Raw genomic sequence first — 25,694 nt, forward strand, 5'->3', positions numbered from 1 at the left:
TTGACCAGTAGTATGTGTATATATATTGATATATATATATATTAAATAAATCAAAAAAATGTGGGGTAAATGTATATATATTTAATGTGTATATATATATATATATTTCTTCTATATATATATATAATAAGTGTAAAAAAACTGTGGGGTAAGAATATAAATATATATATATATATAATTTCTATATATTTATTTTAAATAAATGTAAAAACAACAACATTTAATTGGTGCACTTTCCCAATTAAACCCCAGACGCCTTTGAGGGCCCAGCCCGCAGCTCGGGCCCGGGGCCACGAGGCCTTCAGGGCCTCTCCGTACAATCTCAGTGAGACACCCGGGGGGGCGGGGCTTGAGCCCTCTCCTGTGCAGCGTACCGACACAAATAAATCGAAATAAATGAACTACGGTGAAAGAACACGAACTAAGAGCCGCCGCCGTGTCCCCGTGCAGGGTGAGGAGCCAGCGGGGGGGCCCCGGTACCCCGTGTGCCCCGTGAACTAGGCGACAAAATAATATCACGTGATCCAAAATGGGCAGTCCTCTGACGATGCTGAAAAAAAAAAAAAAAAAGCCATTTTCTGGCGCTGCTGCAAATTCGGTGTCCAAGTCCCACAAAATAATTTACCTGGATCCTCGCTGGGGAGGAGAGGCGGAAACTTTGATGTCTAATCAGGTAGGAACCGCGAGCGGTTTACCGGGCGCGTCGCCGTCCGCCCGCCGCGGCGCGCACAGCGGCGCACGGTGTCACATTCTGAGCCTCTTGTTCGCTCCTGATGCACAAGCCCTGTCAGTGAATTTAAGATGGCTGCTTTGTGTACCAGTGAGATTTTTTTTTCTCTTTCTCCCCTTTTCCTTTTCCCTGCGTGCTCCTGCAACCCCTCGGTCGGTGTTGCCGTTGCCCCCCCCCCTCTCTCTCTCCCCGGTGTGCGGTGCCCGGGCGTGACGGCGCGGCGCCCGGGGGGCTGCAATGCAAATGGAAGAAAAAAAACGTCTCTTTGTTGGTCCCGCTGGTCTGAGGAGCTTGATGCACAAGATGAGGGCCACTACAGGGGCCGATGCGATAGTCCAACACACACACACACACACACACACACATAGCCCCCCCCCCCCCTTTACGCGTTATTCCTCGCCACTGCAGTTCGTGTCTCGTTGGCCATGAGCGTCTCTTTGTTGTGGTTTCCCAAGGACGAGCTGCAGACAGTCTGAGGCCGGTGGGTAGCAGACACTCTGGGGTCCCTCTCATCGGCCCCTGTGCTCACCACCATCTCTCTCTCTCTCTCTGTGTTCCCCCTGCAGATCGGTCCTCATGGATAACATGCAGCCCAACCGGATTAAGATCTCGGATGTGAACCCTCACCTCACGTGCCCGCTGTGCGCCGGCTACCTGATCGATGCCACGACCATCGTAGAGTGCCTGCACTCCTGTGAGTCCCCCCCCCCATGAGCATCCATGCATGATGCACATCGTGTCCGTGACATTACTCAGACCCTCTGACTGTGTGCAGGAGCTCGTGAGGTCGAGTCACACTGGGGCCCCACCGTAATGTTCATTTTTTGGGGGGGAATCGGGCCTCTGAAGGGGAACATCTGTGTGCAGGATAATGTAACATCAGTGCATGAGGCTCAGTCCTCTTTGGCATAGAAGCCACTGTAGGGCAGTGTTGTTGTGTGACATGTCATGGAGACGCTCTCATCCAACGTGACTGAGAAGAAGTGAATTCAACAAACTCGGAACAACAAGAATTGAGAAAGTAACGTTTCTTCAAGGAAGCAAGACTACAACCCTCGTCAAGGGACGACTTTTACATCTTAACCCTCGTCAGGGGACGACTTTTACATCTTAACCCTCGTCAGGGGACGACTTTTACATCTTAACCCTCGTCAGGGGACGACTTTTACATCTTAACCCTCGTCAAGGGACGACTTTTACATCTTAACCCTCGTCAGGGGACGACTTTTACATCTTAACCCTCGTCAAGGGACGACTTTTACATCTTAACCCTCGTCAGGGGACTTTTACATCTTAACCCTCGTCAGGGACGACTTTTACATCTTAACCCTCGTCAGGGACGACTTTTACATCTTAACCCTCGCCAGGGACGACTTTTACATCTTAACCCTCGTCAAGGGACGACTTTTACATCTTAACCCTCGTCAGGGGACGACTTTTACATCTTAACCCTCGTCAGGGGACGACTTTTACATCTTAACCCTCGTCAGGGGACGACTTTTACATCTTAACCCTCGTCAGGGGACGTTTACATCTTAACCCTCGTCAGGGGACGACGTTTACATCTTAACCCTCGTCAGGGGACGTCGTTTACATCTTAACCCTCGTCAGGGGACGACTTTTACATCTTAACCCTCGTCAGGGGACGACTTTTACATCTTAACCCTCGTCAGGGGACGACGTTTACATCTTAACCCTCGTCAGGGGACGACGTTTACATCTTAACCCTCGTCAGGGGACGTCGTTTACATCTTAACCCTCGTCAGGGGACGTTTACATCTTAACCTCGTCAGGGACGTCGTTTACATCTTAACCCTCGTCAGGGCGACGTTTACATCTTAACCCTCGTCAGGGACGACTTTTACATCTTAACCCTCGTCAGGGGCGACTTTACATCTTAACCCTCGTCAGGGCGACTTTTACATCTTAACCCTCGTCAGGGAGCGACTTTTACATCTTAACCCTCGTCAGAGGACGACTCTTACATCTTAACCCTCGTCAGGGACGACGTTTACATCTTAACCCTCGTCAGGGGCGACTTTTACATCTTAACCCTCGTCAGGGCGACTTTTACATCTTAACCCTCGTCAGGGGACGTTTACATCTTAACCCTCGTCAGGGACGCTTTACATCTTAACCCTCGTCAGGGGACGACTTTTACATCTTAACCCTCGTCAGGGGACGACGTTTACATCTTAACCCTCGTCAGGGGACGTCGTTTACATCTTAACCCTCGTCAGGGGACGACGTTTACATCTTAACCCTCGTCAGGGGACGACGTTTACATCTTAACCCTCGTCAGGGACGACGTTTACATCTTAACCCTCGTCAGTGACTGAAATCCAGGGGCATTCAAAAAGTATTAGTAACTATTAGGCAGTAATAAGACTATTAGGCAATAATAAGACTATTAGGCAATAATAAGACTATTAGGCAGTAATAAGACTATTGGAAAATAATAAGACTATTAGGCAGTAATAAGACTATTAGGCAGTAATAAGACTATTAGGCAGTAATAAGACTATTAGGCAATAATAAGACTATTAGGCAATAATAAGACTATTAGGCAGTAATAACACTATTAGGCAGTAATAAGACTATTAGGCAATAATAACACTATTAGGCAGTAATAAGACTATTAGGCAATAATAAGACTATTTAGGCAATAATAACACTATTAGGCAGTAATAAGACTATTAGGCAATAATAAGACTATTAGGCAGTAATAAGACTATTAGGCATTAATAAGACTATTAGGCAGTAATAAGACTATTAGGCAATAATAAGACTATTAGGCAATAATAAGACTATTAGGCAGTAATACGACTATTAGGCAGTAATAAGACTATTAGGTAATAATCAGACTATTAGACTATAATAAGACTATTAGGCAGTAATAAGACTATTAGGCAGTAATAAGACTATTAGGTAATAATCAGACTATTAGACTATAATAAGACTATTAGGCAGTAATAAGACTATTAGGCAATAATAAGACTATTAGGCATTAATAAGACTATTAGGTAATAATAAGACTATTAGACAATAATAAGACTATTAGGCAGTAATAAGACTATTGGGCAGTAATAAGACTATTGGGCAGTATTAAGACTATTAGGCAGTAATAAGACTATTAGGCAGTAATAACACTATTAGGCAGTAATACGACTATTAGGCAGTAATAAGACTATTAGGCAATAATACGACTATTAGGCAGTAATAAGACTATTAGGCAATAATACGACTATTAGGCAGTAATAAGACTATTAGACAATAATAAGACTATTAGGCAGTAATAAGACTATTAGGCAGTAATAAGACTATTAGGCAGTAATAAGACTATTAGGCAATAATAAGACTATTAGGCAGTAATAAGACTATTAGGCAGTAATAAGACTATTAGGCAGTAATAAGACTATTAGGCAATAATAAGACTATTAGGCAGTAATAAGACTATTAGGCAGTAATAAGACTATTAGGCAGTAATAAGACTATTTGGCAATAATAAGACTATTAGGCAGTAATAAGACTATTAGGCAGTAATAAGACTATTGGGCAGTAATAAGACTATTAGGCAGTAATAAGACTATTAGGCAGTAATAAGACTATTAGGCAGTAATAAGACTATTAGACAATAATAAGACTATTAGGCAGTAATAAGACTATTAGGCAGTAGTCTACAGACTCAAAATGTTTTCTTAGATTTTTAAAACACAAACCAACCAGAAAACATAAATTATATTCAATGTTATTCTTATTTCTTTGTCGTTATTTATTGTTATTACATTTTTTTAAACAACTTTTAACAAGTATAACTTCTTTTTTTCTAATTTAAAATTATATTTACAGATTTTTTGTGTGTGTACGGGCAAAACAGATTATACACACAACAAAGAACAAAAACAAAAGTCTATTAAATTATCATAATTATTAAAGGAAATTCTCGAAGCATCTTTTTCCTCTCCTCGTGACATCAGGGGCAACATTATATTTCTTGGGGGCCGTTTTTCCCTTCGCTGTGTTTCTGACGCTGACCCTCGCGTAGAAACTTCTTCAAAGACGGCTCCCAGTCGTCCGGCTCGCCGGTCGAGGTTTCACATCACGATGTTCTAACGCTCTCTTTTCTCTCGCCGTACAGTTTGTAAAACTTGCATCGTCGCCTTCCTGGAGACCAATAAGTTCTGCCCTCGATGTGACGTTCAGGTGCACAAGACATGTCCGCAGCTCAGCATCAGGTAGGTCACGGAGGTTTAAATGTCGTGAACGCAGGCAGGGAGCGTCGCGCTCACACACGGGGATTTGTTTTATCTTCCAGGGCCGACAAAACTCTCCAAGATATCGTCTATAAACTGGTTCCCGGGTTGTTCAAAGGTAAGCGTTCATCCGGCTGCGAGTTCCCCGTCGACGATGCGTTTCTGTGCCGACGGACACGTGCGTTTCTAAACCCCAGATGAGATGAAGCGGAGGCGGGACTTCTACGCCGAGAACCGCGTGCTGGAGCCGGGGGAAGTGGTGGAGACGTTCAACATCGCAGAGGACGAGATCATCAGTCTGTCCATCCAGTTCTACGAGAGGAACAAGCAAGTCCTCCGTCCCTCAGCTCCGAGACCGAGAAACAGTGGAAGGAAAACCACCCGATCCTCTCGGGAGGAATTACTTAAATACACACGCTACCGTTCAAGAGTTTGGTGTTTTCCATGAAAACTCTCACTTTTATTCATCAAATTAATTTATAAGTGAATTTAAAAATATAGTCAAGACATTGAAAAGGTGATAAATAACGATTTTTATTGTAAATATTAAAGTTAAAGCAGAAGAAATACAGAGTCTGAGGTAAGGCTGCATGGGGGGAGGGTGTGGCTGCTGGAGGCCCATCCCATAATGCATCCTGGTACACTACCGTTAAAAAGTTTGAGGTCAGCCAGACAATTTGGTGTTTTCTATGAAAACTCACACTTTTATTTATTAAATTAATATAAAATCTAGTCAAGACATTGACGAGATTATAAATAATGATTTTTAATGTAAATATTAATGTAGTTCTACTTGTGGCTCAAAGGAAGGCCAGTTTTATAGCTTCTCTCAGCAGCATAACTGTTTTCAGCTGCGCTCACATAAAAAGGGTTTAAAGGGTTTTCTACCCCTCCGCTAGTCTTCTAAGGCGATAACACAATGTACCATTACACACCAGAGAATAGTCATGTACCACATTAACTATGTAGAGAGTGTATTTATGATTAATTTAATGTTATCTTCATTGAAAAAACAGAGCTTTGAAAAATAAGGACATTTCTACGTGACCCCACACTTTTTAACGGTAGTGTATAACTAAGAAATAATAAGTGACATGAATAAGACCTGTGTGCTGACTCTGAATGTATAATGTTGTTTTATTTCACACCTTTTTCTTTGTGTTTTAATATTTCCCTGCAGAAATAATGAGAGGCAGCATTCCGAGTTGGAAGGAGACAAGGTGAGGCCAGGTCCTCCGGTGGTTAGCGCAGCAGTAGAGTGGTTCTGGTCCTGGTTCTGGTCCTGGTCTTGACCCTCCTCTGTCTCTGTCCTCAGGCCAACGGGAAGCGCTTCCTGCAGTGCCCGGCGGCCATGTCCGTCATGCACCTGGCCAAGTTCCTCCGAAGCAAGATGGACATCCCCAACAGCTACCGGGTGAGCCCCCCCCCCCAGACACAGAACCTCCCTCCGGATTGATCGTGGGGAACATTCCAGGGTTTCCGTTCCATAATAATATACAAGTGTCTCGCGTTTGTATGTCGCTACACATTTGTTTGTGAGTCGCTACACATTTGTTTGTGAGTCGCTACACATTTGTTTGTGAGTCGCTACACATTTGTTTGTGAGTCGCTACACATTTGTTTGAGTCGCTACACATTTGGTTGAGTCGCTACACATTTGTTTGAGTCGCTACACATTTGTTCGAGTCGCTACACATTTGTTTGTGAATCGCTACACATTTGTTTGTGAGTCGCTACACATTTGTTTGAGTCGCTACACATTTGTTTGAGTCGCTACACATTTGTTTGAGTCGCTACACATTTGTTTGTGAGTCGCTACACATTTGTTTGTGAGTCGCTACACATTTGTTTGTGAGTCGCTACACATTTGTTTGAGTCGCTACACATTTGTTTGTGAGTCGCTACACATTTGTTTGTGAGTCGCTACACATTTGTTTGTGAGTCGCTACACATTTGTTTGAGTCGCTACACATTTGTTTGTGAGTCGCTACACATTTATTTGCTACACATTTGTTTGAGTCGCTACACATTTGTTTGCTACACATTTGTTTGAGTCGCTACACATTTGTTTGCTACACATTTGTTTGAGTCGCTACACATTTGTTTGCTACACATTTGTTTGAGTCGCTACACATTTGTTTGAGTCGCTACACATTTGTTTGTGAGTCGCTACACATTTGTTTGAGTCGCTACACATTTGTTTGCTACACATTTGTTTGAGTCGCTACACATTTGTTTGAGTCGCTACACATTTGTTTGAGTCGATACACATTTGTTTGAGTCGCTACACATTTGTTTGAGTCGCTACACATTTGTTTGAGTCGCTACACATTTGTTTGTGAGTCGCTACACATTTGTTTGAGTCGCTACACATTTGTTTGAGTCGCTACACATTTGTTTGTGAGTCGCTACACATTTGTTTGTGAGTCGCTACACATTTGTTTGAGTCGCTACACATTTGTTTGTGAGTCGCTACACATTTGTTTGAGTCGCTACACATTTGGTTGAGTCGCTACACATTTGTTTGAGTCGCTACACATTTGTTCGAGTCGCTACACATTTGTTTGTGAATCGCTACACATTTGTTTGTGAGTCGCTACACATTTGTTTGTGTTTTTGAGACTCCTGCCGTGGCTTCGACCTTCAGTCGGTACAGAAAGTATTCAGACCCTTTTAAAATGTTCACTCTTTGCTTCCTTGCAGCCATTTGCCAAAATCAAAAAAAGTTAATTTTATTTCTCATAAATGTCACTCAGCTCCCCATCTGGACGGGAAAAAACAGAAATGTAGAAATTTTTGCAAATTTATTAAAACAGAAAAAGTGAAATCTCACACGGTGATAAGTATTCAGAGCCTTTGCTGTTTCATCTCTTCTGGTCCTCCTTCAGATGGTCGACAGTCCAGCTGGTTAAATACACTGATTGGACTTGATGAGGAAAGGCTCACACACCTGTCTATACAACACACACCTGTCTATACAACACACACCTGTCTATACAACACACACCTGTCTATACAACACACACCTGTCTATACAACACACACCTGTCTATACAACACACACCTGTCTATACAACACACACCTGTCTATACAACACACACCTGTCTATACAACACACATCTGTCTATACAACACACACCTGTCTATACAACACACACCTGTCTATACAACACACACCTGTCTATACAACACACACCTGTCTATATAACACACACCTGTCTATACAACACACACCTGTCTATACAACACACACCTGTCTATACAACACACACCTGTCTATACAACACACACCTGTCTATATAACACACACCTGTCTATACAACACACACCTGTCTATACAACACACACCTGTCTATATAACACACACCTGTCTATACAACACACACCTGTCTATATAACACACACCTGTCTATACAACACACACCTGTCTATACAACACACACCTGTCTATATAACACACACCTGTCTATATAACACACACCTGTCTATACAACACACACCTGTCTATACAACACACACCTGTCTATATAACACACACCTGTCTATACAACACACACCTGTCTATATAACACACACCTGTCTATACAACACACATCTGTCTATATAACACACACCTGTCTATACAACACACACCTGTCTATACAACACACACCTGTCTATACAACACACACCTGTCTATACAACACACACCTGTCTATACAACACACATCTGTCTATACAACACACACCTGTCTATATAACACACACCTGTCTATACAACACACACCTGTCTATACAACACACACCTGTCAAGGGGTCTGAATACTTTCCCTCCCTCTGTATCTGCATAGAGCTGCAGGGTGAACATTAGACTTCTGTTCATACGGTGGGAATGAATGATGTTGTGTGATCATAACAACGCTGTGAGGCGACGGCGTGTCATGCGTCCACACAACCAATCATACTGCTTTTAAATGTTCAGTAAAGGAGGAACGATTTTGATTGGTCAGTACAGATGTGAAACATGTATGGCGCTGTTCCATTACGTGTATAAGTGAGACTGCATTTATAATTGTTCAATAATTACAATAACGGCATCGCTATAATTACTTTATTTATTAGAACTGTGCATCTCTTGCTCCGTGTTAAAACATCCGCTGACTAAAACACGCCCAACGTTTGACCTTTTGAATAATTTGTTAGCTCCCGTTGGTCTTTAGAGTTGTTGTTGTTGTTGTTGTTGTTGTTCAGCTGTGACTTGTGGGGGTTGGAAGATGCTTTCCCGTCTTACAGGACTTTGACTTCACGACTTGTTAACAGTTTCAAATTTACACAACGATGCTCTGGCGGCTGATTTTGACTTATAAATAAAAACATTACAATAAAGACATCACAATAAATAAATCACAATAAATATATTGCAATAAATATATTACAATAAATACATTACTTATTATAATTATGTTTATTTAAAAGGGACCATGTACAGTTAAAACATAAATGACATTACATTAATAAATACATTACAATAAATAAATTACAATGAATAAATGTCAATAAATACATTACAATAAATAAATTAAAATAAATAAATTTCAATAAATACATTACAATAAATAAATTTCAATAAATACATTGCAATAAATACATTGCAATAAATACATTGCAATACATTAAATATAATGTATTTATAAATACATTATAATGTATTTATTATAATTAATACATTACAATAAATACATTGCAATAAATATATTATAATAAATACATTACAATAAATACATTACAATAAATAAAATAAATAAATTTCAATAAATACATTACAATAAATAAATTAAAATGAATAAATTTCAATAAATACATTGCAATAAATACATTGCAATAAATACATTATAATGTATTTATTATAATGTATTTATTATAATAAATACATTACAATAAATATATAACTATAAATATATTACAACAAATACATTGCAATAAATACACTGAAATGTGTTCCTCCGTGCTGCAGGTGGAGGTGCTGTATGGAGACGAGCCCCTGAAGGACTACTACACCCTCATGGACATCGCCTACTTCTACGAGTGGAGACGAGTGAGTGGCAGCGCTCACTCCTCTGACCGCGGTCACCTTCATCTCTCTTGCGTCGCCCTCCTCTTCGTCTCCAGGACGTTTACGAACTGAAACCCCCGTGACACGGGGACATCCTAGATGTTCCTAAATTGATAATTGGCAGTACGTGGACGCATGGGGGGAAGTCTTTAGTTTTAGATTCTCCAAAACAGGATTGGGGGGTTAAGATCCCGACCGGTGTGCTCTTCATCACGATGACGTCGTCGTTAACGACGACTTTTGAGTCTAGTTTCCATCTCAGTTATTTTAGTTTTGCGTGTTTATAGTCAAAGTTTCTGCGGCCGTGGCTGACGCTCTGTGATGCTTGAGCATCCTTTTTATATGGACTGTGATATTCAGACGTGTGCATGTTGTCTGGTGCGATGCTATGTTGTTGTTGTTGTTGTCAACAAATCTAATGAGATACAGTCCAGCCCTCTGTGGCTCTCAGCCAATCATCTTTACTGAATATATATATATAATATCAAACTGCTGAGTAATCTCCCAAAACACGTGGCGTGTTTGTTTGGGACTATTTTCATTTAAATTAAACTCTCCGTATTCATATTCATGAAAGATCCCCGGTGCAACGCTGGGGCTCATTTAGGCTTTTTTAAATAATTGTTTTGCTTTAAAATAATCAAAATAATATTCATGACACTTCAATGTTTTAAATAATCATCACAATGAAGATAACATTACATAACGTTATCCTCAGTGACTCACATTCACACGCCGTAGAACAGCTACGGGGAGCAACTCGGGGTTAAGTGTCTTGCTCAAGGGCACGTCGAGTAGGGCGGGGATTGAACACTCAGTCGCTCACACCACTTTATTGAGTTTTTGTTTGAAGTAAAAGGATAAGCAAAAAGGTCAGGGGTCAGCAGGTCTGTCTTCCAATCAGAGGGTTGGTGGTTCGATCCCCACCCTGGTCGGTGTGTCCTTTGAGCAAGGCACTTAACCCTGGATGGTTCCCTCTAGCTGTGTCTGCGGTGTATGAATGTAACATGACTAAATGAAGTGAAGTTAAAGTTAAACTACCTTTATTTGTCTCATTATTCTCATCAACCGCTCGTAATTATTATTATTTGATTCACATAATCGAAGTCGCTGCGTAATAACCGAGCTGAGCCCCTCCCCCCCTCTGCAGACCGGACCCATCCCCCTGCAGTACCTCGTCAAGCCCACCAGGAAGCGCCGGCGGGCGCCGCAGTCCGCCGCCCAGGGCCACTCCGACGGCGTGAACACCAGCCCCACGTCGGAGAGCGACTCCCAGAGCGACAAGGTCCACAGTCCGGCCGCGGCCCCGCCCCCCCGGGCCTCCTCGCAGTCCGGCCCCGCCTCCCACAACCTCTCCGCCGCCGCCGCCGCCGGCGTCCAGAGCTCCAACGGCACCGCCGTGGCCACCAACAACACTCAGCGGCACGCCGCCGCCGCCGCCTCCAAACAGGGCGCTCGCAAGGTGACTGTCAACGGCACGGGCGCCAAAGAGGAGGCGGGGGCGAGGGGGGGCGACAAAAGCGGCGTCCCTCCGACGACCTAACGTGGGCGGCGCCGGGCGGCGGCGGCGGGGGGGAGGACAGTGTGTGGATTGCTCCCTTCTTTTTTTCTTCTTTCTGAACGGAGAGAAACGACGCGCCGGACTAACGGGAGGCAGATCACTGTCATCGCCTCCCAGTGGTGAAGGACTGAAGTGCAGCCAAACAGACACTTGTATGTATGTGCGTGTGCGTGTGCGTGTTTATGTGTGTTAGACTAGAGCAGTGCACACATACAAACTTGTACAGTATGTATCAAATGTGAGCATGTGTGCGTACATATGTATAAACTTATCTTTTATACAAGATACCGTAATCGTTTTGTATCGTAGACGCGGCGGTCCGTTTCATTTCACGCTGCATCCGCGCCGATTGGTTTCCATAGCAACGAGGCGCGGTGCCGCGTCCGTTAAAGTGCCGATGCACTCTGTCCTCGTCTCAGTCCCGTCAGTATTGTCCAGCAGCGTCTCGTTCTCACGGCGCCGCGAGGCCATCTTGGTTGTTTTTCTCTCACGGCGATCCAAGAGCTCAAAAAGGGCTTTTTGTTTGTTTTTTGGGTTGCCATGTTTGTTGTAGTTCCATAAATTTCAACATTCCTTTTTTTCTTTTTCAACAAACAATTATACTTTTTTTTTCTTTTTTCAGCCATATGTGCATGTTTTAGGTCAATAAAAATGTTTACTTACTAGGTATTTCTGACCTGCCTGTCCTGTTTATGACTCTGTGAAAATGGAGCTTTAAAAAAAAAGAAAAAAACTTTGTGTGACATTTGCATCTTTTTGTTGTGTGTGTTTGTGAGAGTGTGAGTGAGAGAAACATTAGCTAACTTTTGGAATGTGTGTGAGTGAGAGACATTAGCTTACTTTTGGTGTGTGTATGTGTGAGTGTCAGAAAGAGAGAGTGTGTGTGTGTGTGTGAGAGTGTCAGAAAGAGTGTGTGTGATGTAAATGTTGCTCCATTATCTTGGTTCAATCAAGTGATGTTGCTTTGTAGTTTTGCTGCTTTCTCTAATAACACAAGAGACGTCATTTCAGGGTCATCATGATATTTTATGCTAATTCGGACTCTATAACTGATATACAGATGAACTACTTCAGTTCAAATATACAATTCAATGGAAAAAAATATTATAATAATATTGATGCAAAGAATAGAGATGTTGACAGTTATTTATTGTATTTCTGATTCCCTCGTTCACTCTGGAGAGTTTCTAACTCAAGTAAGCCTAAAGGTAAGCAGCCAACGCCGTGACCAGCTGACGGCCGAGAGGCCCCGACGGACCGTCAGTCAGGAGCTCAGGAGCACGGCCGCCTGCTGCATGGCGGACCGACGCTTCCCTCTCGTTCTCCACACCGAGGCTCCGTGTGGTAAGTCTCGGTATTACAGGCCGTCGTCATTTTATCGTCTTGTTTTCATATTTCACAACATCATCACGGACGGGTTAAAACCCAAAGTAGATGAAATGATCTCCCAAAAGTTAAACGGGAAGATAAAATGCCTTTTTGACAGATTGTAGTTACACTTCATCACCATGAGAGGATGACGTCACACGTGAACGCACTTCACAGTAGTTTCCCTTGTAAATCCATTCTCTCGAGTACAGGTGTCAAACATAAGGCCCGCGGGCCCGCCACATCATTTTATGAGGCCCCTAACAACTTGAAAGACATTTGATCACCTTTTCTTAAAGAAATGTAAGAAAAATATATTGTGCTTTTATTTTGAAGGTTTCAAATTAAATGGATTTATGTTATAATATTAGAGATATTTTCGTTTTATGTGGCCCCTGACGGCTTGAAAGACACATTATCACCTTTTCTTAAAGAAATGTAAGAAAAACATTCTGTGCTTTTATTTTGAAGGTTTCAAATTAAATGGATTTATGTTATAATATTAGAGAATATTTCTTATGTACACTATTTCTACACTGAAATTAACAATAATCAAATGCAAAGAGTTCTTTAACAATGTGTTTAGGTAGTTTATGTGTTTATATGTTCAGGTGTTGCGTAACAACCAACTCCTTGCTAACTTCAGGTGACAGTGATCAATAGATCCGTCATTTTGGCGATGGTGCCCTTTTTTGGGGGTTTGAGCACCTGCCCCCCCCGGCACGTCTGTGCACGTGCCCGCCGTCCCTCCTATAGAAAAGACAAAGCAAAAAAAAAATTGAAATCGTCGGCTGTGGCCTCGACCTCGTCATTAACCCCGTCGTTGCCAGAGCGCTCCGTCAGTTCACGGGCGCCGCTGTGATGGAGGCGGCGTAACGCTCCGTCCTTTAAGGGTCCGCTTGTTCGTGCAACGTGGCGGAAACAATGAAGTCCTGCTTGTGCGTGCCGTCGCAGTAAGGCGGGTCGGCTGAATACTTGCACCCACACAACCAAAGCGTGGCGTCTTCCTCGGGGACGAAGCGCAGCGGGGACCGGCCCGGGGCTTTGGTCCGGTGGGCGCCGTCGCAGAAAGGCTGAAAGATAAATAATAAAGAGATTCAATTCAGTTTATTTGTTTAGCCCATTTTCACACATTACAAATTCCCCTCAGAGTACTTTACAATCTGTTCACATAGACATCCCTGACCTTTGACCTTTGACCTCACATGGGATCAGGAACAACTCCCAAACAACCCTTCAGGGTAAAAGGTCAGAACCCTTGAGGAGAGAACAGAGGAGGATCCCTCTCCAGGATGGACAGGTGTCATAGATGTCATGTGACCAGAAGGAATCATTACACACACATTAAAACACAGGAACAACACAATGAAGATGACAGAGTGGATGAAGAGTTGGTAGTCGGCATATTCCACCATCCAGACCTCCACGGTCCATCAGGTGGAGGTAGAGGAGGAGGAGGATGTGTTTAGGGAACACGCAGAACTTCAGAGGCCAGGTAAAAGCCAGAGGGCGGTCTCACCTGTTTGCTGCTGTGTCCACAGGTGCACCACGAGTAACGCTTTCCAGCCACCAGCTCCACCTTGAAGGGCTTCTTAGAGGGCACGACCGGTCCTGGAGGGAGCGTGGCGAGCCGGGCCTGAGGCCCGAGGAGCACACGCCGGTGTGTTTAAAGACGTGTCGTCGTGGTCCAGGGGGCAAACACTGCACTTAAAAAACGACGTGTTCTGCCTTGTAAATGGTGGTTAAAGTAAAAGTAAATACATATTAACTCTGACCGTTGTAATTATTATAATAAATAATTCAGAGTTAATATATACTTATTTTTACTAACCAAACAGAGCAGAGAGCCAGGGGCAGTCCACGCCCACACAGCCGGGCCTGTTAGGGGGTTTAAATCATCATTACACTCTGACCATTACAGAGTAAACAATACATCATTCAGAGTTTAATTATGACGTCCATAGGCTGTGTGGATGGACTGAACCTTGAATCTCTGGTTTCGTCAGACCAGTTAAGGTGGGACGACTTCACCTTTAATAACAGTTTGGTAACCGTCTACCTGCGCGAGACTCTAATTAACTGGAGGTGTAAACACCTGTGTGGATGTGCTCTTAAAGCGGTATGTTCAACGGAAGCCCGCATGGTTCAAACACTCCAGGTGGATTATTAGTTGGAATGCTTCAGCCGTTCAGTTTCTCCCTCTCTTTTTTCATTTGTCTTTCTCCTGTCTCAATTTATTTTTCTCTCTGGTTCTCATGTCTGACTTTCCCCCCTCTCTCTCATTTCTTGGGTTGTGATTCATATCTTTGAATATTTAGAAGTTAAAGTTTTGCTTATCTTTTCCAGTTATACATTTCCACCCAATATGTTTGTGCTTCAACATTTTCAGCAGGAAGTTTCCCTTTTTGATATGTTCAGATGTTTAAGCTATGTTCAGCCTATTTTAGCTGTTGGCAGCTATTTTAAGCTATCTTCAGCTTTAATTTATTTTTATTTCAGCTAAATTCAGACATTTTCAGTTATTCATTTCATATTTCAGTCATTTTTAGCTGTTTTCAAACATTTTGAGCAATTAATTTTTTATTTTTCAGCTTCAAGCTTTCAAATGTTAGCATTCCAACGCATTTTCAGCAGGAAATGCATTTTCTAGTTATTATTTGTTGACCTTTTTTTTTTTTAGCTGTTCCCGGTGAAGAGAAGCCGAGCACTGCTGACTGTTTCCGCCGGACTCCATGTGCTCGAGAGAGTCAAAGCTGCGGCTGCGCGCAGACAAAGCGCAGACAGACACGGGGCGAGACGAGCTACGGTTGCCATGGTTACAGTTAGCCGAGCGGGAGCTCGTGAGAAATATTGATAAGAGTGGAACGTGTTGAGTTACGTGAGACAATTAAGTGACTCAAAACTGTATTCAGATCTTCAAATATATATAATACATATTTATTCGTAGCTGTTTGATAAAAGCCAACTTTACGTCAGAATCGTTAACACACATGTCATATTTACAAAAAGGCAGAGGGTACAAAATGAGGACTGCGTTTACCTTGGAAGCCGTCGCAGCTGTTTTCCAAGGTCGCCGCAGGGTCAAACGGATCCATTTGTAATCTAATTTGGTCACCAACGTGTTCATGTTGCCAACGCAACGGCAGCTGCTCGAAATAGCGCTCCGACAACAGTGGACCTGACGTCACAATTACGTTACAGCTACTGGAAAAATAAACGGCGTTTCTCAATTCAAAGTACACGAGTACAGACTTGTGTTCTTTGGGAGTCCAAGGACGGGACAACGGGAGGACGGTCTTCCTGCGATTGGAACAGCAGCTGACTTGATGACGTCACCACATCAGCTGTTCTTGCTCCTGAGTTTACTCTAATTATTCACTGTAAATTATTTTTTACAGTCAAATAAACAAAACATCCTAAAATTACATCCCGTGACTCAACAACAGTAGTATTTATAAAAAGTCAACTGTCAGTTGTTTATTTTCTCCTCCGCTATTGTTTCCGGTTGCTGGTGAAATGCATTCTGGGATATCTGCTGGCCAAAGTACGCACAAGTCTCCTCTGATGCATCCTCCGGAAAGTGGGAGGATCGTCACATCCGGGCATTTTGACCGTGCTTTGAATGTGAACATGTACTCGGGCTGAGACTGATGACGTTTCACGAGTCACGAGTAGAGGAAAGTACACACAAGTACGCATATTGAGAAACGCCGAAACAGTAAAAACTACAGGGAATATAAACGGTAAAAACTACAGGAAATAGAAACGGTAAAACAAACAGAAGAGAGTATCAGTCGCAAATACGTTGGAAACAGTACGTAATGACAACAACAACCTAAGAACGGAGCGACGTGATTGGAGGAATCACTTCCGGTCGAGTCACGTGCACGCAGTTGAACCAATCCGGAGGCCGGTTAGTCGCAGATTGAACGGAATTGATTTACAGTCCACAACACCGCAGGACCGGAGCCACAACCAGAGAGCAGAGGTCATGTCCTCGGTACTCATTCGTCTCTTGGAATTTGGGGACCTGTAGGACAGTTTATATTTCATATTTAATGTTTTATATAGTTTCCAGAAATGTGACAATGTATGATAATACAAATACTCTAAACACATGAGAGAGAATGAGAGCGAGCGAGGCCTGTTCACCCTTCTCCATCTTGATTAGAGAGAGAGCTTGCCGCCATATCATTTGTGTTTTCTTTTTTATGAACGATGACAATAAATTAACATCGCAACCTTGAATGACCTTGCACGGCCCACAATTGGCATAATAATAATTTAGTCTGTACCAGCTCTGTGCAGGTCTTCCACGTTTTGCTCTGACTTCAACTGTTGTAGCCTTCTACTTGTTGGTGGAAGTGAACCATCTTTATTCTGATGTCCTTGGACAACTGTTCAGAGAAACCAGACCGAACAGCCGCTGCAGCTGGACACATTTGCCTTAAAGTACTTACTTAAATTTAAAAAAATTAAAGTATTTTTCTTCGGGTGCACACCACTTTATGCATGACATTGACACAACACATTGGTTATTTTTCCAGGCATGTTTTAATGGATTTACAACATTGGACAAGTATGAAGACGATACAATTTCACTTTCTATTACATTTACTGGACTTTATTTAAAGACACCCTTTATCGACTTCATTAAATCCTGGAAGATGACCTTGAAGTGCGAGCCGTCGCAGTACGGAGGACCTTTGGTTTGCTTACAGGCACAAAGCATGACCGTCCGGTCTTTGTCCGGCGTGAAGCGCAGAGGAGAGATGCTCGGAGCTTTTGACTTGTGAGCCCCGTCACAAAAAGGCTGACGGAAAGAGGAAAAAGAAAGTAAAGACACGAAAAATAGGTATTTATATATAGAGGTTTTATTCTATTGTAAAGCTAACTAATTTAGGTGTGTCAGTTACTCAGGCCTTACTTTAAGGCAGGGGTGCTCAATACGTCGATCGCGATCGACCGGTCGATCGCGGCGACCTGCCAGTCGATCGCGGCGTAATATTGGTAGATCGCATGACATAAAAAAGAATTGGCCCGCCCCCCTGTCACTTTCTCTATAGCGCCACATTACAGCAGCAGCATGTCATTTCTGTCTCTACGTGTTGCGTTGACAGTCCTCTGCCCGCCGTCTCGTGCGCCGCGGAGCTCCCGACACCGGTTTGCGCGCATCGGGACGGAGCAAAGAAAAAGTCACTAGCACCCCCCCGTCAACAACTCTTCCCGGCTCGCGCGCGGCAGGTGAGCACACTTACTAGCCCCGTCGGTCGATCGCCTTGACTTGGTCACATAATAAGTAGCTCGCATGCTGAAAAAGTGTGAGCACCCCTGCTTTAAGGGATACTTCTGATATTTTTAAGTGGGGTTTTATGAACTACTTATCCATGTGGTTAAATTACTGATTATAAATATATATATAAATTTATATTTTTATTATAAACATTTTAATATATATATATATAACTATATTTATATATATATATACAAATATAAATATATATATTCAAATATAAAAATATATATACATACATCTATTAATGAAGTGAATCTAGTTAGGCCGTCTACTCTACATTACTGATGATCTCTGGACACATCTGACTAGTTTGAAGTGACGTATGAAGTGTGAAAATGTAATAAATGACAACTATGACTGTGATGTTTATTGTCATTCTTTGTCAAAACAGGAAGAGCAAACTCCTTTTAGAAGGGATCTTGTAAACTAAATAAGCTGTGAATCTAGGTGACTGGCTTCCTTCTTTTAGCCCAGGTGAAAGTTGAACCCTGAGATGCCACGCCACACCCAGCACACCCACCCACACACACAAACACACACACACACACACACACACACACACTCACCTGTTTCTTGCTGTGTCCACAAGCGCACCAGGCGTAGCGTTTCCCAGCAGACACCTTGGCTCTGTAGGGCAGCCGAGCTGCAGCGACAGGCTGCGTGGACTGGGCCTGCAGACAGAAGGACTCTTCACTACATGAGCCACAGCCCAGAGAACTGGGTAATCAATCAGAGGAATTTGCATATATATATATATATACACACACATATATATGTATTAGATATATATATATTTAAAATATTTATATTTTGATGTCTTTTAAAATATATATATATATATATATCAAAAAAGATATGAATATTAAAAAACATTATACATATATAAACAAAAAATCTATGTAAATGTATATACATTAAAAATCTATGTAATGTATGTAAATGTTTAAAAAATCTTATAATCATATAAAAGAATGTAAGAATATAAAAAAATTATATAAAAATATATCTATAAATTCATTTCTATATATAATATATATACAAAATATATAAATGTATTTCTATAAATATTAAAAATGTACATATATATATATCTCTCTAAAAAAAAATTATACATATATATATATATATATTCATAATAAAGTTCTTGCACAGTTCAGATCTGAACCACTAGGTGTCGTGTTTTGTGTCAGTGTTGAAAAGAAAAAGAAAAGCTCTCCGACTCTAGATTTATTGTCAATACTCAGCCAAACGTGAGAGAGATAAAAGAAGAAGAGAGGAGACGAGAGAGGCTAATAAACAAATAGATATAATAAATAATAAACCCAGTGAGTGGCTGTCATCGTGTTGCTCCGCGGCCGCTCACCGTGGACGAGGAAGCCGCCGTCCTGCAGCTCTGCGTCCCTCCTCTGCGCAGCGCGACCAGGAAGCGGCTCGAGTTCATCTCAACTTCCCGTGGAACTAAAGGAGATGAAGCTCAGTCCTCTGAAGACACAGGATTGAACTAACAGGCTGCTGCACACACCGCGCTGTTCTCCAGCGTTACAACATGGCTCCTGCTGCTCCTCTGAAGCCACTCCTCTGCCCTCTTCCTCCTTCTCCCTCTTCTCCTCCTTTCATTGGTTACATATAAAAAAGGTAAAACCCGCCGGTCAAGAACACAAATACCTGCTGAACTTCCGCTGCTGGAACACATGGAAGCCCATTGCTGCCACTGAGAGACAACTAGGATCCGGACATTTAAAAATGATGAGGTACCATGTCTTTATTCTGAGATACTGTCCCATAATAAAGAAATACTATTATTATTATGAGATACTATCATTATTATGAGCTACTATCTCTTCATTCTGAGATACTGTCTCGTCATAATAAAGAGATACTATTATTATTATGAGATACTGTCTCATAATAAAGAGATACTATTATTATTATTATGAGATAGTCTCATAATAAATATATATTATGAGATACTATAATATAACTATAATATCCTGAGATATTGTCTCATAATAAAGAGATACTGTCTCATAATAAGATACTATTATTATGAGATACTATCATTATTATGAGCTACTATCTCTTTATTCTGAGATAGTCTCATAATAAGAGATACTATTATTATTATAAGATACTGTCTCATAATAAATATATATTATTATGAGCTACTATCTCTTCATTCTGAGATACTGTCTCGTCATAATAAAGAGATACTATTATTATTATGAGATACTGTCTCATAATAAAGAGATACTATTATTATTATTATGAGATAGTCTCATAATAAATATATATTATTATTAGATACTATCATTATTATGAGATACTATAATATAACTATAATATCCTGAGATATTGTCTCATAATAAAGAGATACTGTCTCATAATAAGATACTATTATTATGAGATACTATCATTATTATGAGCTACTATCTCTTTATTCTGAGATAGTCTCATAATAAGAGATACTATTATTATTATAAGATACTGTCTCATAATAAATATATATTATTATGAGATACTATCTCTTTATTCTGAGATATTGTCTCAGAATAAAGAGATACTGTCTCATAATAAGATACTATTATTATGAGATACTATCATTATTATGAGCTACTATCTCTTCATTCTGAGATACTGTCTCATAATAAAGAGATACTATTATTATAAGATACTATCATTATTATGAGCTACTATCTCTTTATTCTGAGGTATTGTCTCATAATAAATAGATACTATTATTATTATGAGCTACTATCTCTTTATTAACAGATATTGTCTCATAATAAAGATACTATCATTATTATGAGATACTGTCTCATAATAATGACGTAGCATTTCTTTATTATGAGATACTATCATTATTATGAGATAGTATCTCATAATAAAGAGATTAATGACTTAGTATCTCTTAATATTAGTGACTAAAAAGTTATGAATTAATTTCCACATTCCTCTCAACTCAAGTACACACACTGATAACAGACATGAGTCATTCAACACCGGAGAGAAAATGTAAAAACAACTCAGTAAAATACATTTATTGACAAAAAAAGGTCGTCTTAAATCGTTTTTTTTAAATGTTACACACAAAAATATCAAAATACTTTACAGGGCTTTAAAATCTGAATAATGTCAAATTTGTTTTCACCAATTCTCTCAAACAAATACACTGTACAATGCCAACATCTTGACTTTTTTTTCCTTCTTTTTTTAATTCAGTGCTTATTTCATTTTATTTAAATTTTTTAAACAATGCATTTAAAATGATGCATAGTTATAACTTGGTATTTAGCAACACATCCGAGACGTCACTGCATTTCACATCCCCATCAAACCTCCTTCAGGTGCTTAACATGTGGTAATACATTAAAAAAAATACACAGTACAACATTCAGAACATTGGTTATCCCAAAGAAATTCAGCGCGTTAAAGAATGCATGTGTTTTTACACAAACATGTTAAAAAGTATACAACTCTTATTCCAAGACAATTTTAAAAAAGGTACTTAAAAAAAACAATTTACAGTTGGGCCCAAAATGCCCCAGTGCAACACGAGAAAGAAACCGCTTCAGAGACCCTCTAGAGACCCTCCAGAGACCCTTCAGAAACCCTCTAGAGACCCTCCAGAGACCCTTCAGAAACCCTCCAGAGACCCTCTAGAGACCTTTCAGAGACCCTTCAGAGACCCTCTAGAGACTTTTCAGAGACCCTTCAGAGACCCTCTAGAGACTTTTCAGAGACCCTCTAGAGACCTTTCAGAGACCCTCCAGAGACCCTTCAGAAACCCTCGAGACCCTCTAGAGACCTTTCAGAGACCTTCTAGACTTTTCAGAGACCCCCCAGAGACCCGTCCAGAGACCCGTCCAGAGACCCCCTGCTGACTTCTCACCTGTCCCCTGCTGACCCCTCACCTGGAGTCATGTCTCGTGTCTTCATCCACAGAATCAACATTCCCCGTGTCATTGCTACAGTATTCATCACAGGGCTCATACTCATGGGGACTGATGGATTTACAGGACTTTTAAACTAAATTTCGCCGACCAAACATTTTGTGAAATGTGTAAATACCTTCAGAGATAATAGTTTGATTAAAAGAATGAATATTTATATAAATGTTTATTCTTTTAATCAAACTGCGTAAATAAACATATAACACATTTACATAACCTTTCCAAAACTTTTGGGATTACATATTTTTCAGGCTTTTTCAGGCCTGGAAATAACCATTATTAAAAACTTCCGGGACTTTTCCATGTGTTCCACGTGTTCCATGTGTGTGTTCCACGTGTTCCATGTTTGTGTTCCACGTGTTCCATGTTTGTGTTCCACGTGTTCCACGTGTTCCATGTTTGTGTTCCACGTGTTCCATGTGTTCCATGTTTGTGTTCCACGTGTTCCATGTGTTCCATGTTTGTGTTCCACGTGTTCCATGTTTGTGTTCCACGTGTTCCATGTTTGTGTTCCATGTGTTCCATGTTTGTGTTCCACGTGTTCCATGTTTGTGTTCCACGTGTTCCATGTGTTCCATGAGCGTATGAACCCTGGTCAGACCAGTGAGCCGCTGGCAGTTCCTCCACCACGCCTACGTTAGCTGCTAACTAAATATGCTAGCGCTCGAGCTATCACATGTAAAAGGGAGATCAAGTTGAAGGGAGAAACACAGGATGAAATAAAAACAAAACAGAAGAGCTACGTGAGGATCCTTTGTGAGTAGAACTACTGAAGTGGAAGGAGAGTTACGCAATGAGTCCAACAGCCCTGCAGCGGAGGTCACCGGTAACGCCGGCTAGCAGCTACACTCTGCATCACACGCCTTGAAACCTGAAGAAGAACAGTTCACGCCTCCTATGACGTCGCTGTGCCGTAAAATCCTCGTTTCTCAGTTCTCTGAAGCACAAACGACTAAAGAGCATTGCATCGGAACACAAACATTACAATAGAAAATCATTTTGACACTCGAGTTCACCACCAGACGGTTATTTACACATCTCAAAAACCTTTTAAATCATCAAGTCGGCTATCAAAAGTATAAACGGGCCTTTGGGAAGGAGTGCTTTCACTTTCCTCATGTACCCAAAGATTAAAAAAAACACGTTAGAAGACGACGAGCGAGCCGAAGCCTCTGGGCTCCGGCTCCTCTCTGTAAATCTAGCATCATTAAGGCATTATTATCTATCCAGTATTGCTAAAAGAACATCTAGTTGGTGTGAACATGAAAGGAAATATCGATGCATGGAAGTAACAATCAACAAATGACACGTCAGGAAAGAGGAGTGCAAAATATTCACATCAATCAAAAGTCAGTCCTGGTGGCCTTTCAGTACCGAGCGAAGGGGGCGGTGGGTGATTTACTCCGTTAGCCGCTAACATGCTAAGTGAACACAAACTATAAATTTCTTACATTTTCCAAATGTTTGGTTTCGTCTGCTTAATCTCGAGAGCAACCGGGAAGAGATGGAAATCTTTTAGAAACTCTCCCGGTGGTTCTGAACACTCGACCCGTCTCTAGTGGACCGCGGCGGCGGCGCCGTGGACCACGAGCTAAGTGCCATGTTTACATTTACACAGATCAAAACCCAAAGCTGCGTTCACACCAAAAGCGAATTACGCTAATATTTCAACCCTGGCGAAAAATTCGCCTGACGACGAGTCGTGAAAGCCAATCAGAGTTGAGCTGCTCCTCCATTGGTCGATCCAACAGCTGCTCTAGTGGAGCTGGAAGAGACATTCAGACTAGAGGGGAAGGTCACCGAGCTGTGTTGTCATGTATAAATATATAATATATGTATATTATATATATGATATATATGATATATATATATATTATATATATGATATATTATAGATATGTATATGAAATATATATATATGTATATTATATATATGATATATATATATAATATATGATATATATATATATTATATATGTATATTATATATATATGATATATTATATATATGTATATTATATATATCATATATATATATATATATGATATTAATGTTATGAACCCGAACACGAGGGCGTTGGATGTCCTCAACAAGTCTAAAGCAGAACTCGTGGTTAGTTCTTCCTGGTGGATGAAGGAGATGATAACCGTTTCCACGGACTAAAGCCACAGAGATAAGCCCCGCCCCCTCTAAGGCGCGAATAAAGCAAAACGCCACAAATGGTCACGCGAGTAAAGCGTTGCGAATATTCGCTCTACGCTTCCGGTGTGAACGCGGCTTCAGAGCGAACATCAATATTTTCTCGGTGGCCATTTAAATCCAGTGAAGGCGATTTACGGAAATGACTCGACATGGAAAATACGTGGCAGAAACATCTGAGGTAATAACGAGCTTAATGTTGCAACGCCACGCACCACACATCAGACATGAGTCTATTCATCCTGGAGGCTGCAGCTGGAAGATGAAGAGGTGAACACGAAGAGGGGAAGACACAATATCAAGGAAGACGGTCGAGGTTGCAAGAAGTGACGGACGTCTGTGACTCTCACTTCATCCCAAAAAAAAGCTCCTGCAGGAGTGAGCAGGAGCTCCTGGCTCCGCCTTCATAAAGCAGCCCCATTGGTCGAGTAACAAATTAGTGCAATTTAAGAAGAGAGACCACTGCATTCACGCTCTCTGAAAAGCTGCCGACACAAAAACAAAACCTAGAAGAAACCTCCGATATAAACAACAACAAAGGTCACCTCCAGGGTTCAGTCCATCCTGTTATACATTCATAAAAAGAGGGCGTACGATAAAAAGATGACAGAAGAAGAAGAAAAATGTTGAGCAGTCACGTTGACCTAAGTCCTCCAAGGGGGCGTGTCTTCATTCGAGCCGCTCCGGTGAAATCAAGACGCGTCCGTCACCCGTTCTTGTCTCCACCTGCAGCCTGAAGATACAACAATCACACGGCGGTTTAAAAAATTTCAAACAATTTATTCCTAAAACTCGGATCAGGGCTAGAAGTCCCGCAGCGGCGCTCACCCCGGGCTTGTGGAGCGCGTTGTCCAGCAGGCCGAAGAGGCCGCCGCCCTGCAGGGGCGAGGCCGAGGTCAGCAGGCCGGGGGAGGGGGGGTGGAGGGGAGGCCTCCGGCCAGCGTGAGGCGCTGCAGCTCCCGCTGCCTCTGCTGCTGCAGCATCTGGCACACCATCACCTGCTGCTCCTGGAGGATGGATGGAGGAGGGAGACAGTTTATGGGACGTTCAGGGAACCTGGGAAAGGCTTTAAAATTGGAACATTAGTCCACCTGTACGCTTTAGTAATGATATTTATTACAAAGGAGCCTTTCAGATGTTTCTTCTCCCCGACATGTGTGTGAGGAACCAGAGCTGCTGAACAAGTTTTCATTATTTATATATATATATATATATATATATATATATATATATATGTACTAAA

General features: G+C 41.6%; 4 protein-coding genes across 4 annotated transcripts in view; 1 reads left to right on the forward strand and 3 right to left on the reverse strand.

Moving 5' to 3' along the window:
- Positions 1 to 563: 563 nt before the first annotated feature.
- Positions 564 to 12,306, forward strand: LOC130189908 (polycomb group RING finger protein 2-like). The gene is made up of 9 exons (XM_056408916.1): positions 564 to 673; positions 1,297 to 1,424; positions 4,869 to 4,965; positions 5,046 to 5,101; positions 5,181 to 5,310; positions 6,164 to 6,203; positions 6,299 to 6,397; positions 9,978 to 10,058; positions 11,227 to 12,306. The coding sequence occupies exons 2-9, from the start codon at positions 1,307 to 1,309 to the stop codon at positions 11,617 to 11,619; spliced, it is 1,014 nt and encodes a 337-aa protein (XP_056264891.1). The 5' UTR covers positions 564 to 673; positions 1,297 to 1,306; the 3' UTR covers positions 11,620 to 12,306.
- A 336-nt stretch (positions 12,307 to 12,642) lies between these two features.
- Positions 12,643 to 16,516, reverse strand: LOC130190026 (CDGSH iron-sulfur domain-containing protein 3, mitochondrial-like). The gene is made up of 3 exons (XM_056409141.1): positions 16,046 to 16,516; positions 14,525 to 14,641; positions 12,643 to 14,078 (listed from the first exon to the last, which is right to left on the reverse strand). The coding sequence occupies exons 1-3, from the start codon at positions 16,130 to 16,132 to the stop codon at positions 13,893 to 13,895; spliced, it is 390 nt and encodes a 129-aa protein (XP_056265116.1). The 5' UTR covers positions 16,133 to 16,516; the 3' UTR covers positions 12,643 to 13,892.
- A 1,024-nt stretch (positions 16,517 to 17,540) lies between these two features.
- Positions 17,541 to 19,852, reverse strand: LOC130190391 (CDGSH iron-sulfur domain-containing protein 3, mitochondrial-like). Its single transcript, XM_056409784.1, has 3 exons — positions 19,665 to 19,852; positions 18,868 to 18,972; positions 17,541 to 17,818 (listed from the first exon to the last, which is right to left on the reverse strand). The coding sequence occupies exons 1-3, from the start codon at positions 19,740 to 19,742 to the stop codon at positions 17,630 to 17,632; spliced, it is 372 nt and encodes a 123-aa protein (XP_056265759.1). The 5' UTR covers positions 19,743 to 19,852; the 3' UTR covers positions 17,541 to 17,629.
- Positions 19,853 to 21,324: 1,472 nt separating this feature from the next.
- The window catches only part of LOC130189984 (protein AF-17-like), a 28,778-nt gene continuing 24,408 nt past the window's right edge, over positions 21,325 to 25,694 (reverse strand). The window contains exons 19-20 of the mRNA XM_056409057.1: positions 25,280 to 25,458; positions 21,325 to 25,184 (exon numbers count right to left, since the gene is read on the reverse strand). Coding sequence (XP_056265032.1) covers positions 25,348 to 25,458 — 111 coding nt within the window. The 3' untranslated portion in view covers positions 21,325 to 25,184; positions 25,280 to 25,347. The remainder of the gene's footprint in view (positions 25,185 to 25,279; positions 25,459 to 25,694) is intronic.

Source organism: Pseudoliparis swirei, chromosome 24, assembly GCF_029220125.1.
Source record: "Pseudoliparis swirei isolate HS2019 ecotype Mariana Trench chromosome 24, NWPU_hadal_v1, whole genome shotgun sequence".
Classification (NCBI taxonomy): Eukaryota; Metazoa; Chordata; class Actinopteri; order Perciformes; family Liparidae; genus Pseudoliparis; species Pseudoliparis swirei.